Raw genomic sequence first — 18,459 nt, forward strand, 5'->3', positions numbered from 1 at the left:
ACAGCATACATGTACCACTGTTAAAGAAGCCCACAATTTTTACATCTTTATGCTTCACTGATGTTTTATCCCGCGGCTTTGAGATTAAGCAATTTGTTCAGTGGTTCTTGAACGCATCATAGTTGCTGTGAGACCCTGCTAGCCTGTGACTCCGATTCGTCTGTTCTATCGATCGTCACTGTCATTCATTAGTGGTGAGTACCTATATATTTTATCATTTAAAGTGCGTTTAATAAGTGTGTGAGGAATACTTTGGGCTTAAACCTGCATTGTGCATTTAGCATTTAAGCTTGTTAGCTTCTGTTGCTGAAAAATGCCAATTGAAGACAGAGGGTTCGGGAGCTGAATTGAATCTAATAATTCCAACAGTCACTGTTATTGCAAATGTTGATCCGAAATCGGAGGAGAACGTCACCGCAGGAGTAGTTGCAGGGGTAGGAGCCGTCTGTTAAAAATAGACATTTTTATGGATGTACCAATTACCCGTAACTCTGCGCAAAGCGAAGATCTATTGTACATTTTTACTTTATTATTACCCATGTTTGCCTAAATATTTGAGGGAAAGACAAATATATTGTACACATAATAAATATAGATGTTTACAGATTCAATACTGATTCAAACATGCAATGACATTCTTACACATTTTTATTATTGCTCACAGAATACCCTACCAGCACTTTGGGGAGAAGGAATGGTTCAGTCCACCAATACCAGGTTCTTTCTTACTGAGAAGGAATTCCTGCAGTTTCAGCTTCACCTCTGTACTGGCAATGGCACCTTTTATTACATGCACACAAAGGCAGTTAGCACAAGAAGAAGAAGAAAGATACTTCATTGTCTTGTACATAGTGCAACAGTCGGAGCAGAAGTAATAACCTACTCTCTTTGCCTTTCTCTTTATTCCGCAGTAGAAGCAGCTGTTGCTCCAGTCGTTGTTTCTCTTGCTCTTCATGCCTTTGTTGTTCCAGTTTCCGCTTCTGTTCCAGCTCTTGCTGTCGCTTGGCTGCCAACAGCTCCTGTTGTTGCTTACAAAGCCATACAATTCTCTGAATGACACAACAACTAACAAGCTGAATTATTTGACGTTACGTTTATGATGTGTGACCGACATACATAGACAAGCAAAGTTGTGTCTAATCCATGTGTTCAATGTGCAAACTAAATAAATACCTTCAGGTGCTCCTGGAGCTGGACTTCATGTTGCCTGGTTAGTACTTCATGTTTTTTCTGGAATTCGGCAAATAATAGTTGTTTCTGGAGTTCTTGCTGCTGTTTAAGGAGCACTAGTTCATGCTGGAGCTGCTGCTCTCTTAAGGTTGTGTCCACTCCTGCAGCCCCCGCAGACAAAGATCCCACCCTGAGTTCAGTACGCAAGTCAACAGGGCCTCCTCCCCCTCCACCTGAGCTTTCTTCTGAACCTTGGAAAGACATAATTACCTTCATTCATTATGGTTGCTCACACACACAAAAAAAAATCAATCAATCTTAAATGTCAAAGGAACCCTCTAAAGCAGTGGTCGGCAACCTGCGGCTCTTCAGCGCCCCCTGCGGCTCCCACGCCGAGCTCTGTGATTTTTTTAAAACACCAAACACTGCGTTCTGACTGCTGACTGGATGAGCAATGGAGGGGGGAGGAGGGCCAGTGTGATAATGACACACAAAAAAAAAACACTTGAGAGTGTGCTACCCCTGCAGTAAGCTATCCATAACTATGAATTCGTCCCTAAAAAGACAAATGAGAAAAATAGAGAGTTTAATTCTGAATGGATATATTCCTTTGCCTTCACTGACAATGACTTGATGCTGACCCACCCGTGTGCTTGATATGTGGTGAGAAATTAGCAAACAACAGAAAATGTAACGTTGAAAGACATTTTCAAAACAAGCACTCAGCTTTTTCTGAAAAGTACACTGCAGATGGGTGTAAGGGAGCCATTTCGGACCTACTACGGAAGGTTAAGCAGAGCAAACATTCTTTCAAGAAGTGGATGAAGGCTCCACACTCAACTACAGCTGCTGGTGTTGTAGCTGACTCGCTGCACTGGAGAGCATAAGGAGAAGAAGCGGTTCACAGATGAAGAATACATGGAAAAAGTCATTCATAAAGATGTCGCAGATGTCTGTGAATTAAAAAAATAAACATTAAATTCTTCAGAAAATTAAAGAAATGCCCCTTCCTGCAAAGTCAGTCAGGGACAGGACCGATATAATGGCAACAAAAATCACCAGTTGGCAAACTGGTTAATTCAGTCAAGTCATGTAAATGATATTGAGCAGACAGTACTGATATGTAGATGTGTGAACTCTGATGGGCTTGTTTGTGTTAAAGTTGGCAACATTTTCTTTTAAATTTTACACAAATACGTGAAGAGCTCAAAAAAGCCTACATAGTTCAGTGTTTAAATTATTTCAAAGTAAGCCTACACATGCCCTTTGCACTTCTGTTAGTTGAATTCTGTTGCGATTAAAAAGATGAAAACTTTTAAAAGTTTATAAGCCGTGTCATGTTTTGCAGCTCCACACCATTTTTCTATGCTGGAAGAGGAGGAAAATGGCTCTTCTGATGTCAAAGGTTGCTGACCCCTGCTCTAAAGCATTGTCGTAGAAGGCGGAGGTATTTTTCCATATAAGTGCACTAGCTTGGCTCACAGTGGTTTGGTTTGGTACGTCAGACCTTTGCGTTTCCATCACAAGACTGCACCCATTCCGGGTGTTTGTAACAAAAAAAAACTTTGATGCTTCTGATAATTTTATTTGAGCAATTAACTGAAATTTGAAAGAACAAAAAATAGTTTGTAGGACAAGTCTAAAGTAGAAATTAACTCACAAAAAGCTACCCAGGGGTGCTTTTTCAGCATGTGAGCTACTTATGAGCTACCTCCTACTATATGTATACATGTATATAATGTACCTTGCATTACTGCATGAACCCATAGTGCACAATACAACTCCATGCACATTTTTTGTCATCACCTTACTCTGATGACTGGCACTGAATGGAATAACTGTCGGGGATGCATATTCTGGACAGTAACTGCTGATAGTCAGCCTCAAGCACAAAAACAATCATCAGCCATGGTGGAACGGTATTTGGACTTAATCTTTTGTGTGTAAGTTCCAGAACTTCGAAAAAAAATGGTCTCCCCATTCCGTATTGAAGTAGTAGATTTTTGGCTTCTTATTTTATGCATCTCCCCCACTTATTTTTATACCCTTTTAGAAGAAAAGGCAGTTCAATGTGCATGCGCGGGGACTCGTGTGTCAGAATTGATAGTACATGTGTAGAGTTAAGAGTTTGTGATGTCCGTCTGTTGAGTGGTGTGTGTCAGTGAAAGCTGAGGAGAACGGCTGCTGTGTAGATGCTACAATATGATGTCGGACTGGCTGCTCTGTATGTCAATCAAATTACAGTATAGTGTAGTCATAGTGACAATGGATGATAGGCAACCCAATCCAAAGTGCAACCCTGTGGCCATTTTCAGCCCGTAGCTTCCTGAAATCCTCGGTTACATTGGCATGAGACAGACGCCATTGTTGTTTGACTTGTCTGATTCTGACTGCTAAGAGGAAGTGCGCATCAAAAACAAGGTACTGTTGTGAACATTAATCATGTTGGTTTTGCATGATATTGTGTTGCAAATGTTGCACTGGACCGACTGTTCTTTTTTACAAAGTTAAGCCAAACTTCTTAGCGGCTTCTTCTTCGCTGGCGCTCCCCTGCTTCTTTTTCGTTGGTCTTTGCTGAAATTTTTTCCGGTTGGCAAAGTGGGCACCGAAACTCTGAATGATCCCGGGAGAATCTGAATGTTAGTCCCGGTTCCAGTAGGGCATCGAGTCTCGAGCATCGAGACACAGATACACGACCCTACCTATGTGGCATGTGAGTAGCTCTCTATGGCTAGGCATCAAATCATAAATGCAGCTAATGTTGTCATATATTCTGCAAAAAATGTGAATCATGATTTTCTTGCTTGGTATTGACATCATGATTCTCTGAGCAGATGTTTTTCCACACACATGCATACGTACACACAACATGTTCAGGGTCATGTGCCTACAATATGTGCTTATTATTATCATTCTTATTAGACTCCTCACTCTCTTGTCTCTCATTGTCTGTCTTTCTACCGCTCTTCATGGGAGGTCCCATAAGGATAGTTGACGGGGGACTTTCTTAATTGAAATGAACCAAAAGACTGAGAATAATCCACCAAGTCAAAAACATGGCATGCTCACTCACTTGACAGTACATTGATGTACGTAATAAAGCCAAGTCAAAAGAAAAGCCAATTGCAAAATGCGAATGGCCATCCCGTGAGCCTCGACGGTGGTGTCGAACGTCAGCGGGCAGACTAAATCCATTCCCTTTTCCACTATGAAATACCTCTCAAGGATTAATAAGTACTCCCCACTCACCTTCTCCACTTCCTCCCCGCTGTTCATTTGCTGTTCCTACTGGGCTCTGCATGCCAGATGGGAGGCTGCTCTTCACCTCCAGTACTGCAGGGGAGAGAAAGAGAATGATTGATCAGTGTGGACATGTTGTCAGGGGCACCTCAGACTATTGCATCATTGCTGACAAACACACACACACAGTTCATCAGTTCATTCAGATGAGCAATGATACTGTAATAGGAGAGGAATGCAACATCCTGCTGCCTATAAATAGCCACAAGCTTTGCATTAGTCTAGCGTTGACTGGTAGCCGGCTTCATTTCACCCCAATCTTAGCACTAGTTGAACTAGGTGAGTATGTTCAACGACACTAATCGTTCAAAAAATGTCAGATACACTCTCGGCTATGTTCACAACTCACTACTACTTTTGGATCACATGGTTCTGGTTAACTTAATGTTCACTATGGGATTTTGACTTATTTTTGGGACCAAAAAAAAAAAGTCCCAAATTGGACAGCATCTGCGATGTACTGTGTGATAAAACTCAACAATAATGCCTGCTGTGTTACATTTGTTTATGCCACAAGAGCCTCAGGAATGTATTTTAAAAGGCACCAGGAGTTCTTCATTCCTCATCCTTGTGCGCAGACACCGACAGAGAGGAAGATGGCAGACATCAAAGTAGTTAGCATTTTAGAAGAATGTTGCCAAAAACAAATTACAAACGTGTCCTCTGACACCGGCTACCTCAGATCTCAGGCATCTTTTTGATCACATTATCAAAAAAAGAGAACGATATGAATCAGCAGGGTTCAGGAGAAAATTGCTTGAAAATTAAAAGACTACTCAGAATTGTTCTTAAATTTTTTGTTCAGCCCAACTGCCTGCACATTAAAGTGAAGTCAAGTACTTGGCTGCCAAAAGTACACAAGATGGCAAAGGTTTACTGCTCTAACTGTTCAAGCAAATACATTCAATGATTCAATTGAATGAATACATTATTGTGTACTGTAAGAAAACTGCAAGAAAAAGCCCATGTGCAATACAGAAGAATTTCCCAGCTTGTTAAAAAGCAGCTGTAACCTACATGAGTGGAAATGCAATAAAGTTCCTTCTTCCAGAATTGGCTGTTCAGGACTATACCAGATACGTTTCAGCCGTAAGCCTGCATTATTTTTGACAACTTTGTCTTTTTCCGATACCACACACGCTTAAAGCGAAGATTTTAAAAGAAAAGTTCCTAATTAGCTTATCTGCTTCAGTCAGCCCGACTGGTCAGTGAATATGTGTGCTAGTGTGTGTGATAGGGCTTTTAAGAGATGAACCAACACTGACCCTGATCTGTCACATGCTATGTTGGCTACTCTGTCTTGAGCTCAGCTGATCCCTGCTATTGGATTAGGCTACTTCCTGGAGAATGCTAAAAGGCACCATGTTAGAGCATCAGGATATTTCCTGTCTGCTGGCCAGACAGGAAATTAAATTAGGCCTTACTTGCTGACAACGATGACTTTAGACCTGATCTTCACTTTGCATACCCTGTTTCCCAATTTATTGTGATTTATTCTGCCTCATTTTAACCTCAATTTAGTCTGCTTTTATTCTCCATCAACAGTATGAGTTAAGATCATCAAACACTTACCTCCACAATGGGGGTAAGCTTGTTAGCTCTGTCCTGATGGACTACGAAGAGGACCAATGATATTATTCAACTCTTGACTGTATTTTGTCCCAATTAGACATTTAACTTGTCCTTGACTTGTTTTGGATTTGGTAAATAAAAAAAAAATCAATATAAACTATAGTTGGCTGGTGAAATGACTTTAAAAATATGCCCCCTTATCTGTCCAATATATGCAGGGACACACAACCAAAGAATTAGTTTTAGATTTGGTGGTACGTGACCGTTCAGTTGGCACAGTTACTGTGGCTAAAGCAAAAAAAAGTTGCGAAGAGCCTAAAAGTCTAAACACGGCCGTGTGCCTGTGAATGTGTGTGCAGCCACTCACTTCTCAATTACCTAAACAAATATTCTGGTGTTTCACGGTGACGCACGTGTCTCCCTTTCCACTACAACACACGCACTGTCCCAGTATGTGTGTGTATATGTGAGACTGGCTTGTGAGTGTGTGTACACAACAGTCCTCTTGGCAAGAGAGACACATTCCACAGCAGCCAGCCTCTGACGTCAAACTAAAGACATTTATAGTCTTGTAAACACACACAAACTCACACTAACATACAGTCTGGCAAAGAGGCGGGTCGAAGGCAACATTGCAGTCGATCATATTAGTCTCTAACAGCCAAATTAGTCTCTAACGTTGCATCCACATTGTCCAGACATTAAATCTCGATAAGCGTGTAAACCGTAGCGTAGAAAACCCATCTCACTTGCCCTGCATTCGTAAAGCTTGAGTTTCACAGAAAGTAGTCAGAGGCAAACGTCAACTTGCTTGATGAGCTGTCCTTTAAATGCAGTGAATCAGCCTGATATTTACACCCTTACTCGCACAGCACAAACCAACAGGAGCTTATCAACCTTAATGCCTGACTCACTCACGGTGTAATCAAAATGAAGGGAAGCCCACACGCACACTTCCCCAACAGGAAGCTCCCCAGCATGCCTTGCGGGTTACAGATTTGTATAAAAGAAGATTGTTTTGCATTGTACATTAGAGTGCAAGCGTTTATTTTGCAATGTGTGGTGCAGTTACAATGTGTGTTCCACACGTCTTACTTGTTCTGTTTTTTTGTTGCACAGTGAGTGAGCGAGGCGTTTTGTTTGTTGACCTCCTGTCGGTTTGTGTGAGAGAGTAAAAATTGGCATTTTTATGGGCATCTCAATTACATGCGTGCAGCGCAACCCCATGAATAGAGGGGATCTACGGCGTTCAATGGAATTGTGTAGTAACATGGCCCCCTGATAGCTTTAAATTAGGTGTGAGATCAGATCGCAAACCACATTTGGTGCAGGACTTAGCTACAACTAACCACATTTCGTGTCAGCGCGTATACTTTGATGTGGGTCACAATGTATGACTGCCAACGGATATCCTCTGCTTACACAGGAAGTATTCTATTTTGCACATCATATTACAGACAGAACAGAAAAAGACATCAATGAATAACACGTGAAAGTGAAGCACTTTAGCTCTACTTTTAATCAAAATGGTTCAGAAACACACAAGTAGTCTGAGATCCAGAGTAGAATTTGTTCTTCGTCTTCCGGTTTCTCGTTTCCGTGATTCCCGTCTCATCATGTTGTTGCTTTTGCTGCATAGATGTATTTTGGGAAGCTAATATTCATCTTTTCTTCCCCCTCTTCCTGCTTTGTTCAATCTCTACTGCTTAAGGAAAATAGGTGCTATGATGTCAGCCCTGCAAAACAGCAGAGGGAGGCACACAGTAGGATAAAAAAAGAAAAGACAGAGCAAGGTAAAAATAGTATAATGGCTGTGTGTGCTTTGGACAAATTAGAAGCCTAGAGCCAGAGAGAGTAGTCACATGTGTCCTGTTGCCATAGAGACAGAAGGGTGGGCCAGATGTATTATGAGATGGCTGTAGGTCATCCAGAGAGATGCTGTCTGATGTGTTGCATAAAGCGTCATGTCTTTGGCAATGACCGCTTGATGCACATCATCTCTAGTCACTCAGCACTCACAATGATATCACCAAGTGTGGTGTGGAATGGTTTGAGACTGCATACTAAATACTCCTTTAAAGAGTGTTATACTATTTTCAGCAGTCACATCCAGATGTTTTAGGTCATGTGGATTCAAAGCGTCAATTTTCAGGACCAAGTTAGTCACTCAGTTGATTGTGAGCGCAGGAGAGGCTGACAGTTAGAGGTTTGAAATGATCAAACAGTAGTGATGTAACTGTACGCCACAATCACGCTTCAATACATACCGCGGTTTTTAAGGTCACGGTTCGGTTCATTTTGGGTACAGTAAGGGAATAAAATTCAAAACATAAAACTGCTTCACTTTTGTGTAAATAGCTTGAATGATTTAAACTGCTGGCAGGTAATTTTCCATTAAATACAATTCTTAAATAAAAAAGGGGGAGGGGGGCACTTTGATACACTTACTACATTAATGATGCAAAAAAAACAATCCAATGCATGGTCAATTTGTGTTAAAGGTGACAAAGCAAATTAACATAAGAGCTAACAGTATATTTAATTAATAATGAATTCATTTTATTTTTAGAGTATGCCAAGGGTCAATAAAAAATGCAGACAAGTGGTAACAGTTTGAAAAGACAAAATTATCATTTTATTTTTAGGAAATTAAAGTTACTTATCGGCTGACGCACGTTAATAGCTCCAGCTTGTAGCCCCGGTCCCCATCTGCACTCAACAATGACGGCACACTGCTTTAATCTTATCCACTCGTCTTTGTATTTACGCATTTCATTGGGAAGGCCAAGTGTTCCTAAATAGAAGACTTTAACGATGGAGGAGGATTTTCAAGGTCGGGCTTCTACTTGGCACTATCGCTGGCCATGACTCCCGCTAGCCAAAGGCTGCACCGAGCAGATGCCTGATGCGAGGCACACTTCCTTTCACTTTTAATGTGTACCATGTAGGGAATCGGTATGCCTCTGTTCTGAACCGAAAGTTCTGTACTGAAAACTCAGTTTAGGGTAATCGTAAACAGTAATCAAAATAGAATTACTGTTCATTCTCAGGTTTTGGCTAACGTCTTTGCTTTATAAGGGAATAATGTGCTGTTCTGTCAAAGCTTATTCATTATACAGTTATCCCTTGTTTATCGTGGTTAATTGGTTGCAGACCCAACTGTGACAGGTGAATTTCCTTATTTATAAATGGAATATTTTCGTAGTTAGAGCATAGGGAACCTATTTATGACCTTCTAAATACAATTTAACACTTTTACAGTTTTAACACTATTAGAGCCCTCTATACATGAAATAACACCCCTAGAGTCACCTTTACACTCATTAATGTAACACTGCTTACACCACCAGTGTAGAATACTACATACCACAATGTGTCTTTCAATGCGTTTTTTTTAATGTCTTACATTTATATTTTAGTTCATTTCATCATTTTTATGCTTGAAAATGCATAAGGCCAAAAATGCGTGAACTTGTATATTTACTAATAATAGGCCATAGCCAACCATGAAACAGAGCTGATTTATTAATTAATAAAAATAATTAAGAAACCGTGAAGCCACATAATTTGAACTCTGAAGTGGCAAGGGACGATGAGCCGACAAAATCTCAGACTGCTTTAAAGATTAGAGGAATAATAGCCATTGTCCCATCCCTTTTTCAACTTGCACAAACAAGTCCATCAGCTATTCAATGTACAATCTCACAATCTTGATTAGCACTTGTACAGTATATGCAAAATAGTTGTGACATAAAATTCAAAGAATTGCAACACACTGCCTCTGACACCCAAGGGAAACACAGTCAAGTACAATTATGCTGTCAATACTACAATGGAATCTCCAAAGCTGAATGCCTTTAAAGACAAAAACTAGAGTTGCAGCAAAAATATTGTGGAAAAATCATGTGTGATGTCAGGCATCAGACATGAACATATTGCACACGAGTTCAGCAACGCTTGTTAGCATCAGTGAGCATCAGCACGGTTAACGCCACAAGTGTGTTTTCCTTTTTTTTGACTAAGTGTCGGCCTGACAGTCACAAGATCAAGGATTCGTATCTCCATTGGAGCATCTCTGTGTAGATGCATGTTCTCTTCATGCATGGGTTTTCTCGGAGTACTCCATCTTGCTTCCACATCCCAAAATCATGCATGTTCGGCTAACTTGAGGACTCTACATTGTAAGTGTGAATGTGAAAGAATGTGAATATAACGATGAACCAGGCCCAAACCAGGAATTAAATTTATTGCGACGTAGGAAAGCACTGCACATGTCTCCGTCCTAGCTCCTCAGTACAGTATGGCTAAGGCAACAATAAGTCTTCCCTCAAAAGTGTTAAAGTGAAGGACTCCCTTCCCAGGCACACATACTTACTAGTTACTGCATGTTCACTAATGCACATGACTCTGTGAACGTTATACCGTTTGTTGTTGAGTTTTACTGTACAGCGGTTAACTCACTTTTACGCTTCATCCAACTTGTATACCAACAACACAATTCCAGCCATCACCCTAAAAGCCTAGCGCATTTCATCATGTCTGCACTGAACAAAATCAAAGTAGCTCACAACAACATCGAATTAAAAGCACAGAATGAATACAGACTCACCATTGGTATGAGCCTAGACTTTGTATTGCAGAGATTATCACATCATTGTTTCATGTGCAAGTGCCAGGCAGTGTGCTAGCATGAATTAACGTGAGGTTATGCGCCGCTCCAACTCAACACTGACGTAACGTCATCAAACCTCGCCTTTACGGATTCACACACAGCATCAGCATTTGGAAACAACGAAGTGAAAGAAGAACAGAAGAAATCTCAGTCTATTTGTGGCAGCATCGGAGACAGCTGTACGGAACTTTCACTCAGAGCACACAGCTATGGTGTGTTCAAGGACAAAGTGAGAATAAACGCTTTGAGAAAAACGATGAAACACAACAACATAAACACACAAAACTGCGGGCTTTTAAACTATGTATTACTTTTCCCAATAAAATAATAGTCCTTGTTCCCAAAATTTATATGCATTTACATAAAATTTCCTTTGGTTAATGACAAAATTCTTTTAAAAACAAGCATGTTTTTTTTTTTCATTGCTTCTGAAAGTTTTCCGTAGGGGCCTTGGCCCGGTGGTTGGGGACCCCTGCTGTATATGATTCAAAAACTTCACTGTCCTCAAGGACTACGTGTCAGAAGTTTAATCAATGAGTCAACGGAGCAGGGGATTAAAGGGAATGTACGTCTGTCGTGTTCCAAATATACTTAGCTATTGGCATCAAGCCCCAACCCATAACCCTACTACCTCACCGCACCTTTGTTGAATGTCACTGGCACAACCTCCTACCCAATTCATCTACAAGGACACATGACTGATCAGGCACAGTTGTGAACCAGTACTTGGACTTTGTTGGCAATCTGAGCTTGCAATATAGCATCTGCTGCATTTGTGCCCTTCCTATCTTGAAATACAGTGGAACCTTGGTTAGGTGTCATTAATTCGTCCCAGAACCGAAACGGACAGTAACTGAATACATTTTTCCCATAAGAAATAATATAAATGTAAATAATCCATTCCAGAAAATGACAAAAATGTTAACACAAAACATGTTTTTAGAGTTTTACATGCAGTAAACAATACAATACGAATCTTGCTATGACTGTTCCCAAAAACACAATGTGACAGTGAGACACCACAAGAAAGCTACAAGTGGATACCACGATCATAGGGTACGTAGTAACTTTTTCAAGTGTCAATGAACAACTTTACTATCTTGTTGTCATTAAACTAAGTATGTCTTGACCTCCAAACACAATTTGTGTGCAGTTGTTTATTGAAGATAAACACATAGTGTGTCCAACCTTATGATGGTGATACTATGACAGGGGTCCCCGATCTCGCCAGCTGATTTAGAGTAGCTCACCAAAGGGTCAAAGAATATTTGCTTCAACTCTTAGTGGTATTTTATTATAACTGTTGAATTCAGACTTTATGCCTTTTATATAACGACAAGTGACCACAAAATAGCATAAAGGCGATGGCTCTCTGTTTGAGTGGAGATGTACTTGGTAAATAAAGTAGAGTACAATTTAAATGTTGCCACCCACAACACAAATAAAACACAAATAGTTTACAGCTCTCGTAGTGATGAAAGTTGGACACCCCTGCAACCTGGACACTGAATTTATTCTGTTTTAAGTTGAGCAGGACAGATTTCTTTTCAATGAAGATATTTATTTGTATTATTTTATTCTGTTCATTTTGTTATCCTGAGCTAAAAAAAACATCATTGAACAATTTATTTGCCATGTATTTGTAAAAAAAAAATTACATTCAGGTGTGTCTCAAATAGCACAAAAATTGTTTCACACAAATACAGTAAAAGGCAAAAAAAAACCTATTTGCCCTTGGAATTGTCTGGCCAATACCACTCATAATAAATAAACCGAAAAATGTACAGTTAATCCATGTGATCTCACACACGGATGATAGGTATCTGAATCGGCAGCACAAAACCCTAATCAGAGCACCCCTACTCAATACCCGTAACATCCAAATATAAAGATTTTTTTTTGATCTGCGGATGATCGAATCACAATTCTAAAAAGTGAAAATAATAGTACTAGCTGTAGCACACACACATTCAGTGGCACACATGGCTACGACTGCATATCCACTGTTACCTTCTCTCATACACCACAAAAACAGAGAGGCCTCCTCACACGTTTTCCTTGCAAGCCCTAAAAGCAATTCATGCTGAGATACATAAAGTATGTGACGCCTCCACGTTCTACATATAATTATAAACCTTTTGTTAGATGCCCCATCAGACCTCCAGCATACACTCTGCCCGCCCCGTCTCCTTTCCCAAAGATGACTCACCGGCTGTGGGCATGGCAGTGGTAGAGCCCCTGCTGCTACTCAGGAGCTCCAGAGGCTGTTGGCTGTCTGTGCTGGCAGAGGAAAAACAGGACTCAGTCTCATAAATGGTCTGCAACATGGTGCACAATCCTGACACCGTGGGATGCAACAGCATGCCAAGACGAGAGAAGTGGTCTATTCTGTCACAAAACAGTCAGTTCCTTTTCAAGAATACTGCCATGTATTCAAGAACCGTGGATTACTCATCTTGTGAGGCTATTAGTAATCACTTAGAATCATTTAAAGTTGGTGAAAGCTTCTTTTCTTAAAAAAATATAGATATATTTCAATGGGGAGAATCCGTATCCGTCAAGATCCGTCAAAAAATGTATGTTTTATTCCGGGTTTATGGAGGGGAAATTCTTGACAGGTTTTCTGTTACTGTTTTATCGTGGCTCACAAGATCCTCTTCTCTGATACAGTCTCCCGAAAGTCTTCCCTCCGCTAGGCTGGACCGATCAATCACAATAAAAAAGGATGTACTGGAAGATGTACAGCGACGAGACACTGATGTTAACAGACTCCTTAGAATGGATCAAGGTTGGCTGGTCTCATCTATATCATCTGGAATCCAGATCCATGCAAAGCACTTTGCCGAGCGTGTGATAATGGCTGGTATGTTGAAGGATGTAGCGGCCACTCTTGCAGATCAGAAAGTTTGCCTCTTCTGGTACATCCACTCCAAGTTGAACAAAGCGACAAAGATCAACTGTGAAGAAATCAGCGAAACCCCAAATCACTTTGCAAAACCTTTGTAAAACTTCCCAAAAATTCCACAAGCTGAGAAGTGATGGAGGTGATGGGTTCCATGTGTGCAGTCAGCTTGCATCAGGACGGACGAGCCGAGAGCTGCAGCTGCCTCTTCGCCACTTCCCACAGCTAATAACACCACACAAAAACAGATAGAAGAAGAAGCTGAATTCCCCTGCATCAAAGGATCCTCATGCTGTTCTCCTCCTGGCTGATGAGAGGGAGAGGAGGAGAGGAGGAAGATAAGGAGAAGCGAGGACATAAATAGCTTTGGGAGAGCACTCCCCGAGGTTCCATGCTTCCAAAATTAGAATCAAGCGCTGCGAGAACGATAGAGAGAGGGAAATGGAAGCAAGGAGGGTGGGTGAGGAAGCGAGTGACATGAAAAGATAAAAAAAAAATAAAAAGGAAATGTGAGGCTGAAGAAGACAGCGAGTTAGAATCCTCCCCAGAAAAATGAACAGCCACTGATCACACGTTATCCTGTCATCCCTGGTTGGAAACTCACTAAAAGGGCAGGCTTCTGCGTCGTTCACCTTCATACACCCACTACAAATAACTGCCGGTCAGACGGCTAATATTCACCGTCTGACAGTCATTGGTGTGCGTGTTTGTGCATACGTAAGTCATTCTGTGACGCTGCTGAATGGGGGTGGGGGGGAGCTGAAAGTAGTGGAGAGGACGTTAAGACGGATAAACAAACAGGTTTTCTCATTTGATGAAGAACAAGGAAAACACCTTTTTTCATTTGAGTCTTCCCTGCAGCTTTCACCTGATGAAAAGTCGTGAAAAGAAAAGACATGGAGGGGGGGGTCGGGGAGGGGGGTGGGGGGTGATGGAAGGTCTATAGATGAAAATAGCTTGCTTGAGAGAGGGAGGAGTTACAGATATAAATAGACAGACAGCGCGAGAGAGAAAGAGAGAGAGAGAGAGAGAGAGAGAGAGATAAGCCTCTAGCGCTGGGTAGCTGGGGTGGGGGTGGGGTCGGGGGTGCACACAACTGCCATGTTTCTGCACTGAACTTCCCAGAATTCCCTAAATTGTTGTAATTGTTGTCTAAATTGTTCATTTCTGTTGGTGGCTTGTGACAGTTTACATTTCACCTGCAATAACAAGGAGGTGGCATCCAGTGTTCCCCATACAGTCATTCATTTGTGGCAGTCCAAATTTGTTCGTGGTGGACCGCCACAGTCACATTTGGCACTACTACCTCGCCCTCGCTCCTGAACACATTATACCGGGACAGTCTGTGTAGCTTGTCGTTACAACTTCATACAGTAGATGGCATCATAAGTCTGCTTCTTCACACACCTCATACGCACTTGGTCTGCCAGGGAATAAGAAAATGTAGCAGGACGGAATTCAGTGTTGCCATTTTAGTGAATTAGCAACTCAAAAAAGAGAATAATGAATGAATAATGCCAATTCAGTGACCTTTTCTGGTCTGTTTGGACACTTTTGGAGACTCTAACATAAAGGAACGCATCGCTCTTCTGATCCTGCACATTCGCCGACTGCCATGCACATTTTGGCCAATCAGAAGCCTGAAAAAGCTACCACAACTGAGACTTGGTCGTGCATTATAACGCATCTGTTCATTAACATAGTGAGATATTAGATGTATAAAGATGTGGATATTATCTTTTAAATCAGCACACACTTACATGGAGACCAGGAAACAACATGAATGTTCTTTTTAAGTGCACTTGCATCTATATTTACTACCTGTTAGCATCACTGGACAACCCCCAACTCTTAACATACATGAAAAACAAATTTCAGCCTCTTGTTTTAACCCATAAAAGGAGGTAAAAAATGTCATCAATTAACACACACTACTTGTGTACCATGCAGTACCTACGGCATGCATCTAGTTGGTCAGGGGCTCATCCGGTAGAAAGATAATGACCCAATGTATAAATCTAAGATATGCCAGAACTATTAGGAAAAAAAAAGAACAAGAGGATCAGCTGGTTTGGGATGAACTGGACGATGGGAGCACAAAAAAAAATTTGCTCCACTGCCCTGGTTCTGACGACCAAGCAAGGCCAGCGGCGAGGCTCCCTGGTTATCATTCATCAGCTTGCGGGAGCAGGAGTCGCATTCATTAATTGACTTTTCTTTTGAGTTGTCTTTATTACGTGCATGAATGTATTGTCGAGTGAGTGAGGGTGCCATGTTTTTCGACTTGATGGATTATTTCCACACTTCCTATTAAGAAAGTCTGAGAAACTGTTGTAATTGCCCTATGCTTTCATTTCAGAGTACAGTGAGACACTAAACTCCACAACTGTCAATTAAAAAAAATGGTGGCATTCTTTCTACAATGGAAATCATATGTTCATCAGAAAGTTCTTAGAGACTGTTGCAGAAAGTCCCATAAATGTGTGGAACTTGTAGGTTGCTTTGCTTTCAGTGTTGTGTCCAGTTCATCCCAAACCAGCTCAAAGGAGACTGTGCTAGCCACCCCGTAGTTTCAAGATTACAATATTTATGGGTAATAAAATATATATATTTTTTAAACCGACTAACCTCATACATGCACAGATATGTTTTCAAGAGGATACCAATCATGAAAAATATTGGATATGTGCATTTTGTCAGTTGCAGAAAGGGGGATGAAACAACGGCTGAGAAGTCTACTGCGAAAAAAGCCAGGACATTTGGTCCTATGCCGAAGCTTTTAAGGTACAGTAAGTGCCAGTGCCACAAATCTGCTTTCGCAAAAACCTTCAAGTTTTTTTAGTTAGTTTATACATAAACAGTCAGACTTTTCATTGAGATTACACCTTTGGGTGTCAAATTTTATGCCAACAAAAGCAGACGTTGGCTTTAGCAGGCACTGGACCTGAACTTGATGAGTCTATCGACTTACACAGGTTGTCGAAGTAAACGAGGTAGTCTTAAACGCGTTCCACTGTACCTGCAAAATGTTCAATCCGTTCTCTTTGGTTTACTCCAGGAAGAAAATGAAATAAGAAGCTGATCAATATTATATTCAAATTTATACAATGCGAACATTCAGGGGAACACTAAAATAACACATCCTAGATCTGAATGAATGAATGAAACGTTCTGATTAAATACTTTGTTCTTTACATAGTTGAATGTGCTGACAACAAAATCAATGTAAATCAAATTTATTATTACTAATATAATTACTATTATTGGGGGTGTGTTGCTGTCCACCTGTTGTCTATTCCATTTGCACAACAGCATGTGAAATTGATTGTCAATCTGTGTTGCTGTGTCGCGGACTGTTTGATTTCTCACCCCTTAAGAGGAAGGCAGGGAGCTGACAAATATCAACTAAACGCCACATGTTGTTTTTTCCAAATCCGATGACGCCATACATGGATGTAGATTATTTTACATCCAAGAAAACTATTTTACTATGGTGCACCTGGGAAATGCCACCAAGCATCATCATGTACGCATTATTTTCAAGTAAAAGCTGCACTGCGCACTTTGCTGTCAGTGTGGATATTATTAATTGAAACTACTGGCTGCTATTTATAGTATTTGTTTGTTCCATTCAGCACTTCTTTCCGAAGTGAAACTCTGCTTCATGGATTTACGGGAGGGGGAACAGAATGAAGACAATCATAAGATAAACGGTTATGACTCCTTTGGTTTTAGTTTAGGCTCCCTTAAGGACAGTTCCCCTTCCAGGAACAAAAATCTCATTAAATCATTTTCATTAAATCATCACCTTCATTCCACCGCCTCCTCACCCTCATCATCCTCACCTCCTGTGTAAACAGCTCTGTGTGTCCATGGGCAGACTTAGGTACAGTATACCTCAGTATGACTCACAGGCAGAGAGACTGAATGCAAAGAAACAAGAAAAAAAAAGCTACTAAAAACATAATCATTTACATACATTTATCTAAAATTATGATAATTTATTGGTCCTTTCAAGCATCCTTGCAATTGACCTAGAAATAAAACAGTGGGAGAAACACCAGGGACAAAGCAACATATCTGACATCTCAGTGGTCTCACATACTAAACACATCTGCTGAAGGTGTGTATACTGCAGTAGCTCAGAGGATGACTCATCTCTGCGTTTCTATTTGAGGCGCATCAACCACTGGAGTACTGTGAGTACTGTGAGTATGTGTGTGTATGTATGCTTTTGTGTGTGCCATATCTGTACCCATGACAACCAAATTACAGACTGACAACTGACATCTCTCAGTCTAAGAGGGTCTGAAGAGGCCTTGGAGGCATCCTGGTGACTTAATTATTCTGCTGATTTTATACTGCATGATGTAGACTTTCAACATGGTAAAACACGCATTCCCATGCAAAACTAACGCTCTGTTAGCACGAGAGCTCGGCCGATATGGGATTTTTGGGGCCGATGCCGATATCCGACATACTGATATACGCAGGATATAAATTGTACATGAGCATACATTCCTATAATACCCATAATACGAGTCAATACAAAGGAGCAGAAGACTACTGAATGAAAATTAGGAACTTTAATTAGTAACACTGTCAACATAAGCAAATGCCTCTTTGTCATTTACTTTAAGGTGTTGCCACAAATTTGTCGTGTTCTTTGCTTCGCTGGTGCTGGAGCCCTGGCTAACTTGCGCACTGCAGATGTTGCATCTGACGCCTGTTGTCTTTTGTCAAGTGGCTCCACACCTTACTCTTCCCCTCTGCCTGTGAAATGAAAATATATAAAGTTAGTGCATTTGTTGGTAATTAGCTTAGAACTTGATACTATAGTTGA

General features: G+C 40.8%; 1 protein-coding gene across 6 annotated transcripts in view; it reads right to left on the bottom strand.

Annotated features, from left to right (window-relative positions):
- Positions 1 to 18,459, bottom strand: part of hdac5 (histone deacetylase 5) — a 68,023-nt gene that overhangs the window by 33,945 nt on the left and 15,619 nt on the right. Inside the window, exons 1-6 of one of the 6 annotated variants that reach the window (XM_054759158.1) lie at positions 14,221 to 14,488; positions 12,924 to 12,994; positions 4,420 to 4,503; positions 1,174 to 1,421; positions 884 to 1,028; positions 675 to 780 (exon numbers count right to left, since the gene is read on the bottom strand). In XM_054759158.1, coding sequence (XP_054615133.1) covers positions 675 to 780; positions 884 to 1,028; positions 1,174 to 1,421; positions 4,420 to 4,503; positions 12,924 to 12,936 — 596 coding nt within the window. In that variant the 5' untranslated portion in view covers positions 12,937 to 12,994; positions 14,221 to 14,488. Of the gene's footprint in view, positions 1 to 674; positions 781 to 883; positions 1,029 to 1,173; positions 1,422 to 4,419; positions 4,504 to 12,923; positions 14,490 to 18,459 lie in introns of those variants that run through there. The other 5 variants (XM_054759159.1, XM_054759154.1, XM_054759155.1 and 2 more) reach the window with 5 other exon arrangements.

The sequence above is a fragment of the Dunckerocampus dactyliophorus genome, chromosome 18 (assembly GCF_027744805.1).
Source record: "Dunckerocampus dactyliophorus isolate RoL2022-P2 chromosome 18, RoL_Ddac_1.1, whole genome shotgun sequence".
Taxonomy (NCBI): Eukaryota; Metazoa; Chordata; class Actinopteri; order Syngnathiformes; family Syngnathidae; genus Dunckerocampus; species Dunckerocampus dactyliophorus.